The sequence below is a fragment of the Lissotriton helveticus genome, chromosome 3_2 (assembly GCF_964261635.1).
Source record: "Lissotriton helveticus chromosome 3_2, aLisHel1.1, whole genome shotgun sequence".
NCBI classification, from domain to species: domain Eukaryota; kingdom Metazoa; phylum Chordata; class Amphibia; order Caudata; family Salamandridae; genus Lissotriton; species Lissotriton helveticus.
In genome coordinates, this window is record NC_136062.1 from 478,870,856 (window position 1) to 478,893,580 (window position 22,725).

Here is a 22,725-nt window from a genome sequence, read left to right on the forward strand (position 1 = left end):
GCACATGCTTCACACATCACACAGTACCAAAGAGACCTTCCCTAACTCTTCACACACTGGCACACGCCTTCACACATCACACAGTACCAAAGAGACCTTCCCTAACTCTTCACACACTGACACATGCTTCACACATCACACAGTACCAGAGACCTTCCCTAACTTTTCACACACTGGCACATGCTTCACACATCACACAGTACCAAAGAGACCTTCCCTAACTCTTCACACACTGGCACACGCCTTCACACATCACACAGTACCAAAGAGACCTTCCCTAACTCTTCACACACTGACACATGCTTCACACATCACACAGTACCAGAGACCTTCCCTAACTTTTCACACACTGGCACACGCCTTCACACATCACACAGTCCCAGAATCTGCACTCGCTGTTGCTTTCCTTCTAACATCACACACTGGATATATGACTCGCACATCATACATTCCTAAGGAGTACTGACCCCACACATCTCATACTAGAACACGCCCTCTCACAACACACATGACAATCTCCCTCACACATCAGACAATCCTAAACATCACCCGCTGGCACTGCCCCTACGCATCACTCTTACCATACATCATCAACAGAGAGTCGCCATCCTATATAACCTCGCTCACGTCAGTCTAGCAACTTTCTCTTCTGACACTGTTTCCCACTCTGCAGATTCTCGTCTGCTCTTACTCTCTTCATACCAACCCCCGTCCTTCTCACACTTTTCATTTTATTCCCACTTTCACCCACTTCCATGCCCTCTCACAGGCGACCTACCATCCCATCTTTGCTCCTAACCGGCTTGTCTTCCCCCTGCCCAGGATGCTGGACCTGCACAGAGTGGCCCAAAGGAAGCGCATCTCCAGTGACAGCGTGGTGGCAGAGGCCTTGGCACACAACGAGTCCCTCCGGAGTGCCAAGCCTGCCCTCAACAGGTGAGGGGGTCTTGGGTGAGAGGGTGATTGCAGAGGCCTTGGCACATAACGAGGCCCTCCGGAGTGCCAAGCCTGCCCTCAGCAGGTGAGCGGGTCTAGGGTGAGAGGGTTTGGCAGAGACCTTGGCACACCATTCCCTCCGGAGTGCAAAGCCACCCCCTCTGCAGTTGAGCGCGTCTAGGGTGGGAGGGTGGTGGAGACCACGCCACACAAAGACTCTCTCCGGAGTGCAGAACCTGCCCTCAGCAGGTGAGTGCGCCACAAGTATAGGGTGAGGGGGTGGTGCCTGTTGCTGCTTAAAGCAGATGAGAGCGGGGACAGTAGGCATAGGGAGAGATGGGCACTAGTTAAGCAGACGGCCAGTCTCTGCCTTTGGTGGGGGTGCGGTGGTTGTCACAGGGGAGTATCATTCTTTGCCCTCGTCAGATGGATCGTCAGAGTGATGGGCAATGGGTTAACCCAGCAGTATCATTCAGTGTCCTCACGAGGTGAAAGAATAGTAGGTAGTTTGTGAGTGTTGCCAGGAGAGCGGAGGCGTCCGTGCCAGGGAATGTCAGTCACTACCCTTGGAGAGGTATGGGTGGTATCAAGCTGGATGGGTCACTGCCCTCAGGTGAGGAGACGGACACTGGCGAGAGGGTTGTCCGGTGAGCAGAGGGACCGTTCCAGGTAGAGGCAGCCATTGCCCTCATTAAATGAGGGAACAGCAGCCTTGGTGCGAGACCATGCCAGCTCCTCAGAGAGGGCAGTGCCAAGCAGTGGCAGCCACTGCCTTCATGACTTTGTTTCAGTGACAGAATCAGCTTTGTAAAACTTCAGTTGGATGGACACTCACTCTTCCCGAGGATGTGAGACCTTTGTTGCACCACCATGAGTGGAGGGTGAGTGGAGGTGCAGGGTCCGTCCACTGTGAGTGTGACGGTGAGTGGAGGTAAAGTCTCAGCCAACTGTGAGTAGGAGGGTGAGTGTAGGTCCAATGTCAGTCTACTGGGAGTGAGAGTGTAGGTCAAGGGTCAGTCCGCTGTGAGTATGAGGTTGTGTGGAGGCCCAGGGTAAAATCACTATGAGTGAGTGAAGGTCAAGGGTCAGCCCTTTTTAAGTAGGAGGGATGTATGGCGGCCAGCCCGCTGTGAGTTGGAGGGTGAGTGGAGGTCCAGGAACCGTCTGCTGTGATTGGAATGGTGAGTGGAGGTAAAGCCTAAGCCCGCTGTGAGTATGAGGTTGTGTGGAGGTCCAGGGTCAGACCATTGTGAGTGAGTGGAGGTCAAGGGTCAGCCCACTCTAATTAGGAGGGCTGTGTGGGGGTCAGCCTGCTGTGAGTAGGAGGGTGAGTGGAGGTCCAGGGTCAGCCCATTCTAAGTGGGAGGGTTGTGCTGTCATCAGCCCAGTGAGTGGGAGGGTGGGGTTGTGAGTAGACGAGTGGGTGGGTCCAGGGTGCGTTTTCTGTGAGCAGGAGGGTGAGTCGAGTCCTGGGGTCAACCGACTCTGAGTAGGAGGGTTGTTGGAGGTTTCGGGTCCGCTCACTGGGATCAGGGTCCAGGGTTAGCTCAGCAGGAGTTGGAGGCTGGGTGGAAGCCCAGGGTCAGTCCGCCGTGGGCATGAGCATGAGTGCAGGTCCAGGGTGAGTCCATTGTGAGCAGGAGGGTGGGAGGAGGTCAAGTTTCAGCGCAGGATGAGTCGAAATCTACGATTGGCCCACTGTGAGTAGGAGAGTGAGTGCAGGTAAATTATCAGTCCTCGGTGAGTGAATAGAGTTCAAAGAAATTGTTATACATTTGAGGCAGTCAGTAGTAATAACACTCATGTACAAGCAAAAGAGGTACATCACAGAGCGACATCCCTTGAACAACAACGGCTGCTGACAGGCGCCATCTTAAGCTGGTCTCACACAGAAGCCTGCAGAGGACCTAACAAATCTCCCATCCAGGATCGTCCACTTAAGGGTAACCCTGAGACAGGTAAAGTGTGCAGTCTACGCTACCGACTGCAGCCTCTCTCCGAGACTCTGGAGCGGAGTGTGCATATTATGTACAAGTGCTAGAAACTCCATCCTGTGCTGTCAGATTTCAGCATTTTAGACCCTCTGAAAGCCCCTGCCATCTATTAATATCTGAATCTGGTTACCGCGTCTAAGTCCCTGGAGAACTTATCCGGGACTGTGTATGGGGTATTTTGCATTATGTATAAGAGATTTGGGTGGCTAAATTGTGGCCTACCTTGGAGACGAGGTGTTTTGTCAAGTGCGTCACTCTTCTAGGATACGCTTGAAGTTTTCCCTGAAGTATGTTTTTGGTCGCAGTGTAGCATACTTGCATTGATACCTAAACCCTTCCTCTAGTCTGGCTCCACTCTGTCAGAGGAAACACAATGGATGTATTCTAGTTGATACGCATCTCAGCATACGTGCCAAACACCTCGAGGATGCAGAGAACGCGTGCCAATTACAGCAGGACATCATCTTCATAGAGCGAGATTACATCTTCCCAGTACGGGTCCCATTTCAAGCCCTAATCAAGGCATCTCCTTGGATCCAGGTCTTTAGTGGCTCGATCGCGATTAGAAACCAAATCGGTGATAGTGGGCATCCCTGCCTGGTGCCCCTGCCAAGCCTGGGATCCCTTGATCATGCCCCATTAACCTGCACCAGGGCTAACAGATACAGATACACCAGCCTGACCTATTAAGAAAACAACAGACCACAAAACACAGTGGATTGCCATGAAATATGGCCACTCCATCGATTGGCTTTTAGACATCCAGTAATAGCCTTAACTCTGGTTCCCCTATCTGGTCCCTCCAGGCCAGACATCCGACCAGGCGCTGCAAGTCGTGTCCAATCGCTCTGGATGGCATGAAGCCTAATTGACTTGGGGCAACAACAGTGTCTCTCGCCATCATGAGTCTGGTTGCCAATACCTTAGCCAAGATTGCTCTATGTTTAATAGGGAGATTGGCTTATATGAGGCACAGTATTCCCTCTTTTTCCCTCCCTTATGAATGAGATGACATCGGCCTGCTTGAGGTCTCTGGGCAAGATACCTTCCTTCATTGCCTCACTGAGCATAGCCTTCAGGGGGCCACTTTTCAAGACTTCACTCCCCTGTAAGACTACATTGGTAACCGGATACTGGTCAGGGGCCATCCGACGCTCGAGTTGAGTTATCGTTTCGGAAGTTTCCGCTTCTGTAATGTCCACCTTAAGTATTTCACTCCTCTCCACCTCCAGCTGGGGACTAGGAAGCTCTCTGATAAAACTTACCAGTAATTTGAGCTATCGGGTCCCCCCTCAGTTCTGCCTTTCAGGCCTCCCAGACAATCATGTTGGGGTTGTCCGTCCCAACGTTTCCCACAACATAGTGCTAGTGGCTTGCATTATCACACCTCACGTCGTCCTGTATATCAGCTCTCAGGGGTCCAATTTCCAACCCAGTTCCATTTGGGTACCCTACTCTGGAGTGTCGCCACTTAGTTGGAATGGTCCAATATGCCCCACGGCAGGTATTCCGTGCCCCCAAAACCTCCCCACTGATGGTGCGGTACTAACAGATAGTCAACCAGGCTGGTCTCCGAGGGGTGTATCCGCCCTCTGGGGAATACCAGAACTGGACAGTCAGTCAAGGTCCCCTTGTAGTGTTAAATTGAGGCCTGTCCCCTCCCAGCAACAGCGCCTCAGGGGTGTTTGTTATCCAATCGCCGAGCTTCACCAGCCCCTCTCACTGTGGGTCCAGGGCGCAGTACCAGAAGGCCTCCGCCAAACCTATGCCATTCCATCTACAGCTTACCACTGTGTAGCAGTCCAGCTAGTCAACCTGCAGAGGCAAGGTTTTTCACACCAAAATACCCACCCCCCTCAATCCTCTAGGGAAGCCCACATTAACCAAAAGTCTATATTGCCCCCTGGTGAGAAAGCCACAGTTGTTCCCCTCCAGATGCGTCTCCTGCAGCAGAATCATGCCGGGGTCATGCCTGGCCAAGTATTTGGTCACTTTTCCCTGTTTCAGCTTGCTCCCCACAACATTAACATTCCGAGACAATATTTTTAGGGTAACCCCCACCTCAACCATTACAATATGTCAGATGCTCTGCCATTCCAAGTCTTCAGGTGCTGTCGTATGCTATGTACTCAACAGGTGTGGCGATGGATATATTTGGACTCTGTGCTGCAACCCTCCCCCACACTCCCCTTTCGAACCCCGCTTCCCTACATCCTCACGCGGCTGGCTCAGAACTGCCTGCTTCCCCAACTGCTGAGGTGTCTGTTGCCCCCTTTACTTCAAACATGTGTCTTGTTGAACAGTAAGTCAGAAACAATTTACCTTTGGGTTTCTTAATGCTTACCAAGACACACTACTGTCGTACCCCTGCAATCCAATCACCAACAATGAGAATAGGAACCAAGAAAATAATATCAAATGTTTTATTCAAAGGATCCTTAATAGATTCAAGTTTAAAAATGCATCCTCATAACTATCCGATGTTTACACAAGTTAAAAACATATCATAGCACAAAACTATGGGAGAATAAACAAACAATAAATAATTTAATCAGCAATTCAAAAATATTGCTGTGAAAATTTGAATCTTTGGAGCACGCCAGGAGGCTGTTAAGTCCCGGCATTGGCTGAGACAAAGATTTTCAAAGTTTTATTTTTTTAATGTAAATGTAAATGTAAATGTAGTTGAGCTTATATAGCGCACAGCTACCCGCAGTGGGTTTCCCGGCGCTTGCTTAGGGAACCCGTCCAGGTATTCCCCTGTGAGATATCAGGGTATCCACAAGGTGAAAGTCAGGCATCCCGCCGCAAGGGGCCGTTGTGGAGATTAAGCAAGCTATTGCCCAGAGTCGCAGAGTGTGAACCCGAGAGTCGAGGAGGCACCGGGGCGAGAATTATCGAGTCCGTGGAATTTTTAGCCCAAGACCCGCCGAGGCGGGGAATTGAACCCTGGTACAGGACCGATCTCATCTTCCGGGTCTGCTGCCTCTAACCCCTGAGCCACACTTGTCCACAGCTCAAAAGCTGTGAAAGTGGGATTGGAGACTGCCGATTACACTGCACAAGTGATTGACACACTTTAAGCCATAGCTCCAGTGGCCAAACCTATATGGGACTTTATAAAGGGAAGAAGTGAAAGCCTTTTCTTATCCTCAGTTTTTGGCTTCTATTCTCATTGTTGGTGATTGGATTGCATGGGTATGGCAGTAGTGTGTATTGTATGCATTAAGAAACCCAGAGGGAAATTGTTTCTGACTTAGTGTCTATTTTTGTGTCCTGTCCTTTTGGTGAGAAGGACCTCTCTCTTTCTTTCTGGATCTTGTGGAACAATAACAACCCTATTAGGGAGCCGTGTCGTGACTCGCTTGGCGCTGCAGAAATGTTTGTGGGTTTCCTGAATGTAGCACCTCGGAACGCCAGACCCTCCCAGCGTCTGGTCCACCTGGTCCATCAGCCAGGCTCTGCCCTGTGCTCCTTGTTAAATGATCTCATCAACTGTCATCGGCGTAACCACAAGAAGTGGAGATGCCCCTTCGGAACCTCCGTGGGAGGCCGATCCATCCTCAGCGTCCTCCGGCTCTAGTGCCAGAGACTTCCACCTGCTGACCACCTCCAGGATTTGCCTTTGCTGTAGGGTCTTCACCACTTTGGCATCCTCCAATTCATCTTGATCTTTTGTGGGGGCTGACGAGGGGATCTTGCGCGATCCACGGGGCCAACAAAGTTCCTACCAGCCCTGGTCTTGTGCCTTTGCTTCTCTGTCCAGCATCGAGTACCCACCAATTTCCAGCCAAACCTTATCATCCGCCACCATCATAAAGAAACAAGAAACTCCCATGTCAATGATCTGGAGGTTTACCAGGAAGAATAGGGCACATTTAATATTTCATTGTCTAAGGTGTTTTCGACACCGATGGAGGATTCCCATTGATTCTGTACGGCCATGGTGTAATGGGAATATGTTGACACTCCCTCAATTGATGGCCGTGCCCCACGTGTTCTTGCTACTTATTGGATGTTGTCTCTATCCCTGAAGTTCAGTAGTTGGGCCATACTCACCCTCTGTGGTGCCCCCGGCATTGGTGGGCAGCCAGGGACTCTGTATGCCTGCTCCACTGTAAACCATTTGGATGTTTTTCCTTCCAGCACCAACGATGACAGCCACTCGCCAAGAAGCAGCTCTGTACTGGGACCTTCTGCTTTGTCCGGGATCCCACCAAATGCATGTGGTTGCGGTGGGAGCACCACCCTGCATCATCCAGTTTCCTCTCCAGGTTGGCTGCTGCCTTTCCTAATGCCCTGATGGGGGCGCCCTCCTTGGTTTCCATTGGTCTCAGTTGGGTGAATGTGGATTCTATCTCTGCCACCCTATCCTGCAACTTGCAGTTCTCGACTCTCCGGAGTCCCAGATCCTGGGCCACCGTATCGATCTTGTTCTCTAGAGCCGGTTTGGTTTTTCGTATGGCCACCAAAATCATTGTTGTTTGGGCCCCAGTTCCAAGCCTTCTCTCATGGGCCTCTGTCTCTGCCCCCATACAACCCAGGATCCTCCGGCTGCAGTGCTTTGGTGGCTTTTGTCCTCACCACCTCAGGGCCGCCACTGTCCACAGGCTACCAGTCTCGCCTTCTGCCCTGTGTCACTGACCCAACCAAATAGCACAGCTAATGGTTTCACAGTGACGGCTGGGAGTTTGTTGTTTTTTATTATCAAAAGGCTTCTTACTTCTCTGGAGCCCAAACAAACTCTATTCCTTGATGTAACAGTTTTCTGAGGGGGTCCATGATGCAAGTAGAGTTCTTCACCAAATTAACGTAATAGTCACAGAGCAGCATGAAGGAAATTAGTTTTTCTTTTTTGCATGGTTCAGGCACATCATCAGCAGCCCTGACAAGTGATTCCTTGGAGAACACTCCCTGTGAAGTATTGTGTTCCCCAGATATTCCACTTGATGTTTGAAAAGCTAACATTTCTTCAGCAACAGAACCAAGCTGCGGTTAGTCAAGCTAAAGAAACTGTCTCTCCAAATTTCCAAGTGTTCTTCATGATACTTGGAAAACACTAAAATGTCTTCTGGGAAGCACTTCTCTTTGTCTTCCAGGCCCTCAAACAGATGGACCATTGCTCTTTGGAAGGTGGGTGTCAGTGAAGCAAGGCCGAACAGCAGCCATGTATAATACAAAAGCCCAAAAGGAGAAATATCTTGGACTCTTAGGCTAACTCAACCTGGTGGTAGGCATGACCGAGATTGAGAGTTAAAAACAAAGTGGATAGTTGTCAATAATTCTGTTAGAATTTAAGGCTCTCTGATCTACACTAAGACATAGTTCACGGTTGTTCTTTGCTAAAACAATGGGAAAAATCCACTTTGCGTGCTCCGCCTCATTAATGATGTTCGTATCCAACAACCCCTGTAATAAGTCTTGTACGTTTTTACATGTGCGCGTAGTAGTGTTCCCCTTAGCTTCTGCTTCAGTCTTAGCATCATTTCTCATTTTTATGCAATGGTTTTCCATAAGGTTCATTGAAAACATTTGGGAAATCTTATATGATATACGTTTCACAACTATGATCGCTCAAGGCTAAGATTAGTTCATGGGAACGTTGGTTCAGAACATTTTCCAACAGTCCATGGTCCCGCTAGCCTAGTGGGTGTGCGTACACACACACACACTCTCACCCACCCACACATACACACACCCTCCAAAGCACCCCCCCTTGCATGCCAGATCAGTTTACACCTCTGGATACCTTTCCTTGAATTTAATCAAAGTGGTATAATAGTCAATTAAATCTATTTTATGCCCATTAATGGAGACTGCTTTCACATCTGGTTCTAAGAGCCTTTTAACCTTTCCTCTGAACGGGCAATGCAGAAAGGCTGGCATGATGAGGGTGAAGGGAACCTGGGTCTCTGGGGGGACCTTCGCGGGACAGAGGTGTGAGTGACTCACTCCAGGTGGACTGTCTCTGGGCTCCCTCTCAGGACAGAGGTGTGAGTGACTCACTCCAGGTGGACTGTCTCTGCCCTCCCTCTCCAGTCAGAACCTACCAAGTAACAAGGCAGGGGTGAAACTGCCCCCCTGTAGATGGACTGGGCTCTGGACGCCCTCTCAGGCCAGAGCCTGGAGGAATAACACAGGGAAATGAGAAGGTGGACAGATTACATTCCAGAGGGGTCAGACGACTATGGTGCCCCCCCATTGGTACATTTAGGGTGTCATCTGTTACTATCAGGATTGGATGCTTTCAATATGCAAATGAGGCACACACCTGGGAATGGCCAATGCCCCCTCTTCTCTCTGCGGTACATAAGGTGGTGGTCCGATGCAGGGGTCTCTGGACAGTGACCCCTGCATTGGAGGGCTCATCTCTCCTCTGTCTTGTCCCAGCAGTGTGTGGGATGCGATGCTTTGCTTCGGGAGAAAGGCCAGGGGGCGTTTGACACCAGTTACTATAAAGTTTCCCTGGACAGGACTGGCTGCTCTCACCTACATTCACATGTGCTCTTTGTCTCTTTCAGGCCTGAGAAGGAAGTTGTTCCAGTTCAAAAGGGTGAGTTTCTAGCTAGTATGCCTGAATGCTTGAGGCATCTGGAGGAGGGGGTCCCCTCTGGCCTCCCACACTTCTCTTTCCCTTCTTGCACCTCTGTTTCCATCTTCTCCACATATGTTCCTTCCCCTATGTTTCCCTCCAATCTTACCGTCCCCTCATTTCTCTTGCATTATCTGGTTTACCGTCCCCCAGGCTATATTGGCAACTTTGTGCAGGTCCTAGAAGAGACTATAGTCCCCCGGATTCTACGTCATTCCCGGTATCTTTTACTGGGGGACTTTAATATCCATGTAGATAGCGCGGACCTACCAGAGGTGGTTCGCCTGGCCGAAGCTCTTTCTATGGCCCAGCTAAAACAGTGGGTGGATGCCCCAACCCATCAAGGAGGTCATATCTTAGATTTGGTATGTTCAAACTTTGATATTATTATGGCCCACCCTGAGCCTGTGATCTGGTCGGACCATAAGCTTATTAGATTTTCCTGGCCCTCATTGATTTCTGCTGTGCCCCATCCTTATACCGCCCATAAGCAGAAGATTAACTTAGATACTCTCTCAGATGGCCTGTCCGCTTCTCGCCCATTGTTTCCTCTTGATATTGAGGCCGCAGCCAGCATTTTTAATCTATGGGTGGAAGGTGCGACTACGGCATCAATTAAAAGCAGCCGAGTCTGTAGACTCCGTGCTACCCCCTCTAAACCCTGGTTTTCACATTCCCTCCGTGACCTCAAATCCGGCTGTAAAAAGCTAGAGAGGGTGTTGAGACAAGCTTATCTCCCTGAAGCAAAAAAGGATCTGCGGACTGCGCAAAAAAGTATTATGCAGCCATCAGATCTGCCAAAAGTAGCTATTTTGCTGGGCGTATTAATAAAGCAAACAACAACAGTAAGGAAATTTTTACGATTGTTAAAAGTTTTTTATCTCCTTGTGCATCACAACCGTTGCCGCTTGCATCTGAGGAATGGTGTGAAGAGCTATCTGAATTTTTTATTGATAAAATTGTCAAAATTCAGACGGATCTGCAAAATGTTTGTAATGGCCTTTCATCGTCCCAAACAATTCTGCTTCCTTTAATGCCCCCACGCATCGAGAAATTGACCACCTTCACCCCTCAATCAAACTCTGACATTATTGCTATTGTTGCTGCCTTAAAATCCGGTTCTCCTTCTGACCCATGCCCGGCTAGAGTTCTTGCGAGCTTAGCGGAAACAGTGGGAAATGAGGTAACTCAGATTATTAACCTCTCGCTTCTTACGGCCACTGTTCCCGCCTGTTGGAAACAAGCAAAACTGCTCCCACTATTTAAAAAAAATGGATTGGATCCAGCCACTCCGTCTAATTTTCGCCCAATATCTTTGCTTCCTGCAGTCGCAAAGATATGCGAAAAGGTTGTTTTCAATCAGCTGGATAAATTTGTTGAATCCACCGAAGCTCTACATCCAGCTCAGTCCGGTTTTAGGGCCTCCTACAGCACCGAGACGGCCTTAGTCGAAATATCGGAGGCAATTCGGGAGTGTTTGGACGAAGGTGGCAGAGCGGCTCTGATTTTACTAGACCTCTCTGCCACCTTCGATACGGTCCCTCACTCCCTCCTACTCTCCAGACTGGCCGATATTGGTATTGTGGGACATGCTTTTGACTGGCTTTCCTCATTTTTGAGTCATCGCACTCAACAAGTCTGGCTACCTCCTTTTGCCTCTACCCCTAAATTACTTTCTACTGGTGTTCCGCAGGGATCAACTTTAAGCCCGCTGATTTTTAATATCTATCTTACCCCCTTGGTCTATCTTGCAGAACAGTTGGGGGCTAAAATTATGGCGTACGCCGACGATACACAACTCTTGTTTACCTGGTCCAAAGATAATTTAGATACGTCGGCGGCCCAACTCTGTCTGTCCTCTGTTTTTCAATGGCTAGCAAGGGCCCAGCTAAAATGTAACGAAAGCAAATCCGAGATTTTGCTGTATGGCTCTTTTCCAGAGGATTTTAGTGAACGTTTTTGGCCTACGGACCTACCCCCACCAAAAGCCACATCCGGCCCGGTGAAAAACTTGGGGGTTTGGTTCGGCAAGAACCTTAAGTTTGAGGACCATCTAAATAAACTCACTGGCGTCTGTTTTTCTACCCTAAAAACTTTACGCAGGTTTTTTCCTCTCCTTCCAAAAGAAGCAAAAGAGACTGTTATTCGTGCCTTAATTTTGTCTAGGCTAGACTATGCGAATGGGCTGTTCTGCGGATTGCCGGCATATCTGATCCACCGCCTTCAGGTTATTCAGAATGCCGCTGCCAGACTTTTGTTTAATGTCCCCAGGCGTTCCAGTGCTCGCCCGCTTCTTCACGCTCTTCATTGGCTTCCAGTTGCTCATAGGATCCTGTTCAAAATTCTAGTGCTTGCCTACCGAGCTATTCATCAAACTGGCCCGGCTTATTTGAGAAAAAGGTTTTGCTTGTATGTTCCTAACCGCTCACTGCGATCGGCCAACCTGTGTCAAATGTCCATTCCTAAATTTAAATACTGTAGACTTGGCGGGCAATCAATCTCAGTGAGAGCGGCTAAATCTTGGAATACCTTACCCCTCCATCTGAAAACTGCATCCACTCTCAGTGCGTTTAAGAAAGGTCTAAAAACTCACCTTTTTAACACTATAGTTTAAATCTTCCCCATTTAGTGTCTGCAGATATCTGCTCTCTGTTAATACTGCTGTTGCCTTCATCGCGCCAGGATACTATTTTGTTAGTAATAGAGCGCGCTACAAAAGCATTTAATAATAATAATAATAATAATAATTATCTCTGCTTTCCTTCACTTCAATCTGTATCCGTGCCCTCCATTGCCACTTTCTCCCTTTCCTTCATCCCTTCCTTCCATATTGTCTGCCTTCCTGCCCTCTTCCCCTTTCTTCTTTTACCTACTTTCCTCCTTTACCCGTTTTCCTTTTTACCCCTTCTTCCTTACCCTCTTTCCTCCTTACCCTCTTTCTTCCTTACCCCCTTTCTTTTTTACCCCTCTCTTCCTTACCCTCTTTCCTCCTTACCCCCTTTCCTCCTTACCCCCTTTCCTCCTTACCCCCTTTCCTCCTTACCCCCTTTCTTCTTTACCCCCTTCCTTCTTTATCCCTTTACCCCCTTTCCACCTTTCATCTTTACCGCCTTTCCTCTCAACGCTTTTCCCTCCTGACCCTTCCCTCAGTCCCTTCCCTCTACTCTGCCCTCCTTCCCTGCTCCTTGTTCATCGCACTTTAGCCCCCCAGGAAGAAGGTCGCCCCCCAGAGTCGGGCCAGGTGAACACCACTCAAAGAGATTTCACAGCTCATGCCTTCAGCAGTGAGTGCCTCTGGGGGTGCGGGAGCCGAAGAGGGGGAGATACTTTGTGATTTCATTCCCCTGAGAGAAAAGAGTCTGTGTTTTAAGGGCCAGTGTTGAGGCTTTTCTATAGCACTTTCCTACCTCTCCACAAGGCCTCGAAGCACTTTACGGCTGCTTAAATGAGGAGCTGCTCTGTTCTTTGTGCAGTTTCCTGGAGTTATGTTGTAAGTGCCACGCGTGGTGCTCAGCATCTGTGGCTATGTGCCCAACCCTGCTAAAGTAGGGGGCTCTGCAGGCTTTCATGCCCGACCCTACTCCTGCCTCATTCTGTCCCCACCCTTCTACCCTTTCTCCTCGTTACCTTTCTCCTGCTGGCTCTATCCTCTTGAGCATATATTCCTTCTCCATCTTCTTAATATCCTTTTCCCTGTTTCAGTTCTCTTTTCTTCTCTCGCTTACTCACTCTAGCGTTCATGCATTCGCTGCCCCTTCTCTTCTGTCTCTCTGCTCACCTGCTCCCTTATATTCTTCCCGCCCTTCTGCTCTATCTCCTCATTTTCTTTCTCCTAGATTTTTTTCTCCAGCTCTTTCAAATCAATCTCTTCTAATATCTTTTCTCCTCTTTTCTGTTTTTTTCTCCTCTATTCTCCATGTCCTTTCATCTCTCTTCTCCACGCCCTCTCTACTCTCCCTTCTGTGTTTCCGTTTTCTCATGTCTTTCTCCTTTCTTCTGTTTTTTTCTCCTCTTTTCTGCATTTTCTCTCTTCTTCATGTCCTTTCTCCTCTTCTCCATGTCCTTTCTCCTACTCACACTAACTCTGTTGCATTCTCTGCTGTTTCCTGCCTGACACTTTCTGCTCTCAGTTCTTTTTCTTCTGTCCCAAGCTGTGTCTCTTCTCTTCTCCCTCTCTCTTCTGCTTACTCCCTTTAGGCTTTCCTTCTCCTTCCCCCACTCTTTGCTCTCTCTTCTTATTATCTTTCTCCTCCTTGCTATTTCTGACTGCTCTTTCTCACTATTCTTTCCCATATCTTCTCCGTGTACTTTCCTCACTTGAATACCCATCTTTTACCTGCTCAATCTGTCTCTGCTCTTTCCTGCCTGACACCTTTTGCTCTCATGTCTTTTTCTTCTGCCCGAAGCTGTGTCCCTTCTGTTCTCCCTCTCTCTGCTAGGTCACTCCTCCTATTCTTGCCTTCTTCTTCTTCCCCCGCTCTTTGCTCTTTCTTCTCACTACCTTTCTCCTCCTTGCTGTTTCTGACTACTCTTTCGTATCATTCTCTCATCTCAATGTCTTATCTCCTCTCTCTTCTCCATGGCCTTTCCTCACTTTAATCCCTATTGTTTACCTGCTGAGTCTATCTCTGGTGCATTCTCTGCACTTTCCTGTCTGACACTTTTTACTCCCATGCTCTTTTTACTCCCATGCTCTTTTTACTCCCATGCTCTTTTTTACTCCCATGCTCTTTTTTACTCCCATGCTCTTTTTTACTCCCATGCTCTTTTTTACTCCCATGCTCTTTTTTACTCCCATGCTCTTTTTACTCCCATGCTTCTTTTTACTCCCATGCTTCTTTTTACTCCCATGCTCTTTTTACTCCCATGCTCTTTTTTACTCCCATGCTCTTTTTACTCCCATGCTCTTTTTTACTCCCATGCTCTTTTTTACTCCCATGCTCTTTTTTACTCCCATGCTCTTTTTACTCCCATGCTCTTTTTTACTCCCATGCTCTTTTTTACCTCATGTTCTTTTTTTTTTTTTTTTTTTTTTTTTTTTTCTCCTGTCTCATGCAGGATTCCTAGTGCTCTCTTCCCTGGACGTTCATCCCCTGCTGCTATTTCCTCCCCACCCTCACTCTTGTATTTGGCTTCTCTTTCTGGATAGGCGCGAGGATGCCCAAGGGTAACCAGGCGCGGTACAAAACTCCTAATAATAATAATAATAATATTTCTTTTCTCTTTAGATGTAGCTTTATTGGAAGCAGCGAAAACCAATGATGTTCAGAAGGTAATGGAACCTGTTTTTTTTTTTTTTTTTTTTTAAACATTCTTTAATCGATGTTAATCTGTGTCCATCATTCAAGAACGTTCATATAATATACCGAGAGCTTTTAAAAAAAGAGCATTTCACATCAGTGCCACAAATGAACTATCTCCTTTTAAATGAAGGTGACTGTGGAGTAAAAAGTGATTTAGCGCCTGCCTAGAACACCATGGACGGCTGATACTACTGGTGGGAAGTGGAAACAAATAGAAACCCTACCATTGATCTTGACTTCAGAAGACAAGAATCACTAAACCCGTGGTCCTGCAGGTGTTTCATGGATGGATTGTGACGCGGACGATTCCTTTGGTGACAGCATTTGCACCTTCTGTTTTGAGGAGCTCTGCACCTGGTTGGTTTCCTCCCTGAGTTTTACCAATGCTGCTGCATCAGGTTGCACTAATCCTTGTCCCACTGCACCATTGACCTCCGCTAATGCCCCACGAACCACAAGGTGAGCGACATTACCTTGGCTGTCCTTGCTGTCCAGGAATAAGCAAGATCACAAGTCCTCTAATGAATGCATTCCAAGATGGCAGCAGGCAGGACCAAGGGAATGAAAGAGGGGTGCCGGAGGAAGAGAGGACCAACGACTCGCTTAACGGTCGCCCAGAGTTGTGATCAATCTACAGTCAGATGTTCCACAACTGAGCGTAACCAAGACTCTTCTCTTCCCACCATCCTAGATTTGTGACTTCAAGTTCAGGGATCATTCCCGGATGCATCCCACATGTTCGCATGGACCACACTAGAGTGTGGTTAGAGGGTCAGGAGAAGTTACTCTGGAAGAGGGTTGGCTATTTAGACCACAGCAACATGTCCGGCACAGACATGGCATCACGGTCACTCTGCGGACTACACCAAGTTCTCGGTCTCGCGTCCACGTGGCACACTGCTGATGCTGAGCTCCAGAACTTCATTCGGTGCTTCAAGGAACGAAAACAACCAGATTCTTGCCCTTCTCCTGTTACTCATCAAATGTCCACTTTTGACCGCGCAAATTTTTCTTCTACTTCCAGGTACGTACGTGCTTCTACACAGATGAAACCCTCCTCTTCCTCGTAAGCACATCATACATTATTTCTACTTTTGGGATCCGTACTTTCCCTCATGGGGTGCTCACACCTTGTTGGCAAACATTGAAATATGGCTGACCCCAACCAGTGACTGGCGCCGCTCTTAAGGCATGTCACACCATTGTTGTTATCTGCACATCTTTTGGATTTCTTTCTAGAAACCCACTTATTAGTCTCTTTGTCTGTGCTGTGATTTCCATTTCTCTGTGCAGGTAACTAAGCTGCACCTGATCTAAATTTACTTTCTCTTGTTTCTGTTCAGCCCGTCGCCCACTATTCCCACTCTTAAGAACACCCACTGCAGGGTTTTACGTTTGGGTCACCAATGGATTCTGTTGGGCCTTTACCCAGAATTTTTTAGATTTTTTAAAAGCATTATTTTACCTATTGCTTTAGAAAAGAATTGGCCATATCTAAACTGGCGTGAAACTCAATAGCATGCTGTTAATGCCATCTTTGTGGTTACACAGACACAGTGGCCTAATACAACTTGCCTTCTAGAAATGCAAACTTTGCCTTCCTCAGAAACCTCTCGATCCTTTATGAGAATTGATCTCAGTTTTATGGAATCACTTTCTGAATTTTTGGAAGTGACTCTGTCTGCCTCTCTGGAACTAGGCAAAGAATTGCCAGTATTAACACTTTGAGGTTAGTGGTCTTTTCATAGCCTCATAAACATTTGCAACTGGGCGGTGGTCACTCCAGCTCCCAGGAACTCAGAGAGACCCAGCGCTGACCCAGGTGTTGGTTCAACCGTGGAACCAGGCCTCCAGTGATGCTCCTTCGTCTTGTCGGCTGATAGATGAGGTGAAGTCGAAGCACGCATCGACAACTTCTCCTTGGGGCAGGACTAACGTGAACGACCCAATGACTTTGAGTGCAACGAGGCACCCGAGGCACACGCGGTGCGGGTCTGTCACTGACATCAAGTGGTCACAGGCACCACCGGGTATGAAGATGGCTTTCTTAGATTACTTATCCTGCCGCACCAGGAGAGAAAAAACTCAAACACTTTGACAAAATGTCAAAAAAGGGTATTAACAAATTGTCTAGGGCAAGCTCTTCCCAGATCTGTGCTGACTGGCGTGCAACGAAAAGAGATGTCCGCACGCTGGGTGGCATCTATATAGGCAGCATGCACATCACTTCTGGCGCGGTCGACACTGACGCTATGAGAAGCCGAACAACACCACCTACCGGCGCGCAGGGGTGCTACTCAAGAAAAATTTCTGGATCCAGTCTGAAGCCTGGGGATAATTCTACGGTAAGGAATATGCGGCTACATAGTCTCTCCACCAGATAATACGTTACCAAAGGTAAGTAACTTGTTCTTTTGTTCAATATCCCAAAGAGCCAAAGAGAAAATGAGTGTTTGTCTCCCTTGATGAAGGTTGTTATTTTGCCAGATTACCTCCTTTGAGATGGTGCCTACAAGCCAGCCATAACACACCTTCGGTGGTCACTGCAATGCTGCAGATCACATGATCTCTTCGCCGCTGCTTGTCTATGTCTGCCCAAGACGACGCCACTATTCGAAGCTGACAAAAGTTCTAAATCCCCTCTGATAGGGAGCTCCATGAATTTCTAACTTTACTTCAGCAGTACGACATGAGTTCTTTACTTCTTGTGGTAGAGGTTAGAATTTGGATTGAATCCATTCTCTGTAAACTAACATTCAGTTTTAAGTCCTCGAAGAATTGATGCCCGATACGTAAAATAAGAAAGGAATTGAACACAGAAGTGCTCGTGGAAGATTTTGCAAATATTTTTACTAAAAATAAGATGACCGAGTACATTTTCCCACCGATTTGTAGCGACTCATGGGATGTAGTGTTGTGCAGTTGTGTGTTTTGACAAGTTGGTGGCTTACGTCTTGCTCCGTTTTTCGTTGCAGCACAAGTGGGTACTGGCGGTACCAGTCTAATTTTGTGGTGCAGACAACACCACTTTGCTATTATCCTTTTGCACCATTCTTCAGTGTCATCACACAAGTTGTAACCCTGGTGACAGCCAAGTGGGAACTTTTTAAATGGTCTTCATTAAAAACATGAGGTGAGAGCCCTTCGCTCCAGGGATTTACATGACTCCCAAGGCTCAGCATTCGGTCCCTTCGAATCCACAGTAAATTCCCTCCAGGACACTCACAGCCTCTCTCTGCCATCCAGCAGTCTGATTCACATGAACTTTCACCTGAACATTGGTATGTCTTGTGCGCTCACGCCTCTACCACTTACAACAGACCCACTCGCTGGCCACAGTGACCACAACTGATCTCCTTACCAATCTGCATTTGTTGCTAGTTGAGATCTGGAGGTTGGTGAAGTCCCATCAGGGCCTCTGCTTATGTGACTTCTGCCATGCTGCACATGGTCGGGTTGACCTGTTGTGTAGGTCGGTTGCCTTGCAGTGACTTCACTATCCTCATCCAACTCTGCATCTGTGCTTTTGACTCTGGCCTCTGACCTCTCTGGTCGCCTCTAGGTGTTCTTGCCCACCAGTGTCACTTGTACCATTGTATAATGTTAATTATTGATATTTTAACGAGATGTGCCTATCATCACTGACCCAGCCAAGAAAACCCTCAAATTTCCCCCTTTCTTATTCTTTAGTTCCAGGAGGCGCACGAAGCTGGAGGGAACCTGATGATGAGGGACGCTTCGGGCCGAACCCTTCTGCACCATGCCGTGAGCTCTGGGAGCAAAGACATCGTCAAGTACATTCTTGGCAAGGGTAAGCCGCACGGCAGAGCACCCAAGGGTGCAGAGGTTCTGGTGATGGTGGAGCTCTGGTGATAAGAGGTTGCGCTGGGCAGAGCACCCATGGGTGCAGAGGTTCTGGTGATGGTGGAGCTCTGGTGATCAGAGGTTAAGCTGTGCAGAGCACCCAAGGGTGCAGAGGTTCTGGTGATGGTGGAGCTCAGGTGATCAGAGGTTACGCTGGGCAGAGCACCCATGGGTGCAGAGGTTCTGGTGATGGTGGAGCTCTGGTGATAAGAGGTTACGCTGGGCAAAGCACCCATGGGTGCAGAGGTTCTGGTGATGGTGGAGCTCTGGTGATAAGAGGTTATGCTGGGCAGAGCACCCATGGGTGCAGAGGTTCTGGTGATGGTGGAGCTCTGGTGATAAGAGGTTATGCTGGGCAGAGTGCCCATGGGTGCAGAGGTTCTGGTGATGGTGGAGCTCTGGTGATAAGAGGTTGCGCTGGGCAGAGCACCCATGGGTGCAGAGGTTCTGGTGATGGTGGAGCTCTGGTGATAAGACGTTAAGCTGTGCAGAGCACCCAAGGGTGCAGAGGTTCTGGTGATGGTGGAGCTCAGGTGATCAGAGGTTAAGCTGTGCAGAGCACCCAAGGGTGCAGAGGTTCTGGTGATGGTGGAGCTCAGGTGATCAGAGGTTACGCTGGGCAGAGCACCCATGGGTGCAGAGGTTCTGGTGATGGTGGAGCTCTGGTGATAAGAGGTTACGCTGGGCAGAGCACCCATGGGTGCAGAGGTTCTGGTGATGGTGGAGCTCTGGTGATAAGAGGTTACGCTGGGCAGAGCACCCATGGGTGCAGAGGTTCTGGTGATGGTGGAGCTCTGGTGATAAGAGGTTACGCTGGGCAGAGCACCCATGGGTGCAGAGGTTCTGGTGATGGTGGAGCTCTGGTGATAAGAGGTTACGCTGGGCAGAGCACCCATGGGTGCAGAGGTTCTGGTGATGGTGGAGCTCAGGTGATCAGAGGTTAAGCTGTGCAGAGCACCCAAGGGTGCAGAGGTTCTGGTGATGGTGGAGCTCAGGTGATCAGAGGTTAAGCTGTGCAGAGCACCCAAGGGTGCAGAGGTTCTGGTGATGGTGGAGCTCAGGTGATCAGAGGTTACGCTGGGCAGAGCACCCATGGGTGCAGAGGTTCTGGTGATGGTGGAGCTCTGGTGATAAGAGGTTACGCTGGGCAGAGCACCCATGGGTGCAGAGGTTCTGGTGATGGTGGAGCTCTGGTGATAAGAGGTTACGCTGGGCAGAGCACCCATGGGTGCAGAGGTTCTGGTGATGGTGGAGCTCTGGTGATAAGAGGTTATGCTGGGCAGAGTGCCCATGGGTGCAGAGGTTCTGGTGATGGTGGAGCTCTGGTGATAAGAGGTTACGCTGGGCAGAGCACCCATGGGTGCAGAGGTTCTGGTGATGGTGGAGCTCTGGTGATAAGAGGTTGCGCTGGGCAGAGCACCCATGGGTGCAGAGGTTCTGGTGATGGTGGAGCTCTGGTGATAAGAGGTTACGCTGGGCAGAGCACCCATGGGTGCAGAGGTTCTGGTGATGGTGGAGCTCTGGTGATAAGAGGTTACGCTGGGCAGAGCACCCATGGGTGCAGAGGTTCTGGTGATGGTGGAGCTCTGGTGATAAGAGGTTACGCTGGGCAGAGCACCCATGGGTGCAGAGGTTCTGGTGATGGTGGAGCTCTGGTGATAAGAGGTTACGCTGGGCAGAGCACCCATGGGTGCAGAGGTTCTGGTGATGGTGGAGCTCTGGTGATAAGAGGTTACGCTGGGCAGAGCACCCATGGGTGCAGAGGTTCTGGTGATGGTGGAGCTCTGGTGATAAGAGGTTACGCTGGGCAGAGCACCCATGGGTGCAGAGGTTCTGGTGATGGTGGAGCTCTGGTGATAAGAGGTTACGCTGGGCAGAGCACCCATGGGTGCAGAGGTTCTGGTGATGGTGGAGCTCAGGTGATCAGAGGTTAAGCTGTGCAGAGCACCCAAGGGTGCAGAGGTTCTGGTGATGGTGGAGCTCAGGTGATAAGAGGTGAAGCTGTGCAGAGCACCCAAGGGTGCAGAGGTTCTGGTGATGGTGGAGCTCAGGTGATAAGAGGTTAAGCTGGGCAGAGTGCCCATGGGTGGCACCCTCCCGGGCAAAGGAATGGAGCAATGTACAAAACCTGTAGACGCTGGGATACAAGCTGGCAAGGGATATGGAGCTCTGCAGAACATACCTGGGTGCTTGAATAAAGCACACCACACTATAAAGGGGGTACAGGGAGCAGTTAGGAATGAAAAGGTCCAGTACCAATGCTCCCAAAGACTTGCGTTATACTCACTATGGGGTAGCTGTTCCTAAAGAAGGGAGAACAAGACAACCTATTGTGGTTGAAGAAAGTGTAAGGGTGTTTCCTCAATGAAGTTGGGTTCTAGAGCAGGTGGGGGAATTCCTCCTTTTGGACTTAGGGCCCTCACACACCCTTGCGAGTGTCATGGTTCATCATCGGGCGTTGCTCCGCGTGGGGAGGGCGCTACGAGGAGCAGCTCCTGATGCAAATGGAACGGAGTTCACCGCTCAGGCCTAAAAAAATGATAAGCCTAACCATTATTGTCCAGTAATCTGAGTGCCCATAACAATGCTCCCATCCTCCCTTTCACTCACTTACATGCAGCAGTTCTCTTTCTTCCCTCGGGTGATTCTCAGTTTGTTTTTCGGCTTTTCCCCGCTTCGCTGTCTGGTTCCCTTGAAGTCAGTGGGTCTTCTGTTTTGCCCCCTGCTCTCCGCTGAGGCAGCAGGTAGAACAGATAATGCAGGGTGACCTGCCCTTCCAGCCCACTCCTGCCAGGGGTGGTGGGATGAACTGGTGGCTCTTTCTACTCCCGCCAGTATCCGGGGGCAGAAGCCTGGTCTCTTCGACCCACTAACTCTAACTCTGTCTCTTTCGTCCTCAGCTCCCACCGAGATCCTGGACATGACGGAGACCAAGAGGTAAGTCTTGTGTCACGCGGAAACCCTATCTGGAAAGTCTGTAAGTGTCGCAGCCTCCCCGGGACCTCTGCTGATGTGGGGAGACTAGGGTTGACTTTACAACATTGAATCCCACGCGACGTCAGTAGCTAAAGACCATTTCATCCTGGGAATCTGGTGTCTGGGTCCTGCACTCTCCTATCCCAACTCCTAGAATATTGGGGACATTGTGTGTTGCACTCTCCCATCCCAACTCCTAGAATATTGGGGACATTGTGTGTTGCACTCTCCCATCCCAACTCCTAGAATATTGGGGACATTGTGTGTTGCACTCTCCCATCCCAACTCCTAGAATATTGGGGACATTGTGTGTCCATGCGGTGCAGGGCTGCACCAGGCCCCCACAGAGATTCTGCTCTGAGTATTTGTATGTGTGAGTGGGCAACTCCACTGAGTGGGTCTGTGCAGTGTGTCTGCTTGCCAAATGTGTCTGTTCCCAAAGGGCTCCCGAGGTTATGATGCCCAGAGGGAACAAAAGAATTCTGCAGCAGAGAGAAAACAGAAGAGAACTTTCTGTTAGGAAGAGCGTAATGATTTTTGGGGCCTTTCCTCCCTGGATAGCAAAGCCCCTGTCGCAGAGAGCAGAGGTGGCCTGTCACTGAGACCATATGCCACTGAGAAGTAGGGTATGGTTTTACCCCACCAAGAGGGAGGGCAAGGAACCCCAAACCAGTCTTTTTTATACAGAGAGAGGTACACTCTTACTAGGAGGAGGTATCCGGGCTTCACCCCCCAAAAGACCCCAACCTTCCCACCTGACACGGAGAGAGAACATCATACTGAGAAATGCTAGATGAATTCACAGAACCCCGAAAGACCAGCCACCCCCTAATCCAGACTTCCACAGAGGGGGGTCGCACAACTAGGAAGTGTGAAGTGTTCTCGGAGACACTAGAAAGAGTGCAGATACACTCCACCCTGCTGCAGACAAGGGACAGTCCACCAAGGGTCTGAGGCCTCCAGGAGGGTGGAGACACCCTGTCTGTCCCCGTGAGAGAGTGTTCCACCCGGGGGGAGGGGGAGGGGTGATATGGAGATTCTAACCCACCTGAACATGCTA

The 22,725-nt window shown here is 49.3% G+C and overlaps 1 protein-coding gene across 12 annotated transcripts in view; it reads left to right on the forward strand.

Moving 5' to 3' along the window:
- Positions 1–22,725, forward strand: part of DGKZ (diacylglycerol kinase zeta) — an 818,573-nt gene that overhangs the window by 724,057 nt on the left and 71,791 nt on the right. For 8 of the 12 annotated variants that reach the window (XM_078684403.1, XM_078684396.1, XM_078684395.1 and 5 more), the window contains 5 exons: positions 841–936; positions 9,452–9,483; positions 14,751–14,794; positions 18,516–18,636; positions 21,590–21,626. In XM_078684403.1, the coding sequence (XP_078540529.1) occupies positions 841–936; positions 9,452–9,483; positions 14,751–14,794; positions 18,516–18,636; positions 21,590–21,626 (330 nt within the window). Of the gene's footprint in view, positions 1–822; positions 937–9,451; positions 9,484–14,750; positions 14,795–18,515; positions 18,637–21,589; positions 21,627–22,725 lie in introns of all 12 variants that reach the window. The other 4 variants (XM_078684405.1, XM_078684404.1, XM_078684398.1 and 1 more) reach the window with 1 other exon arrangement.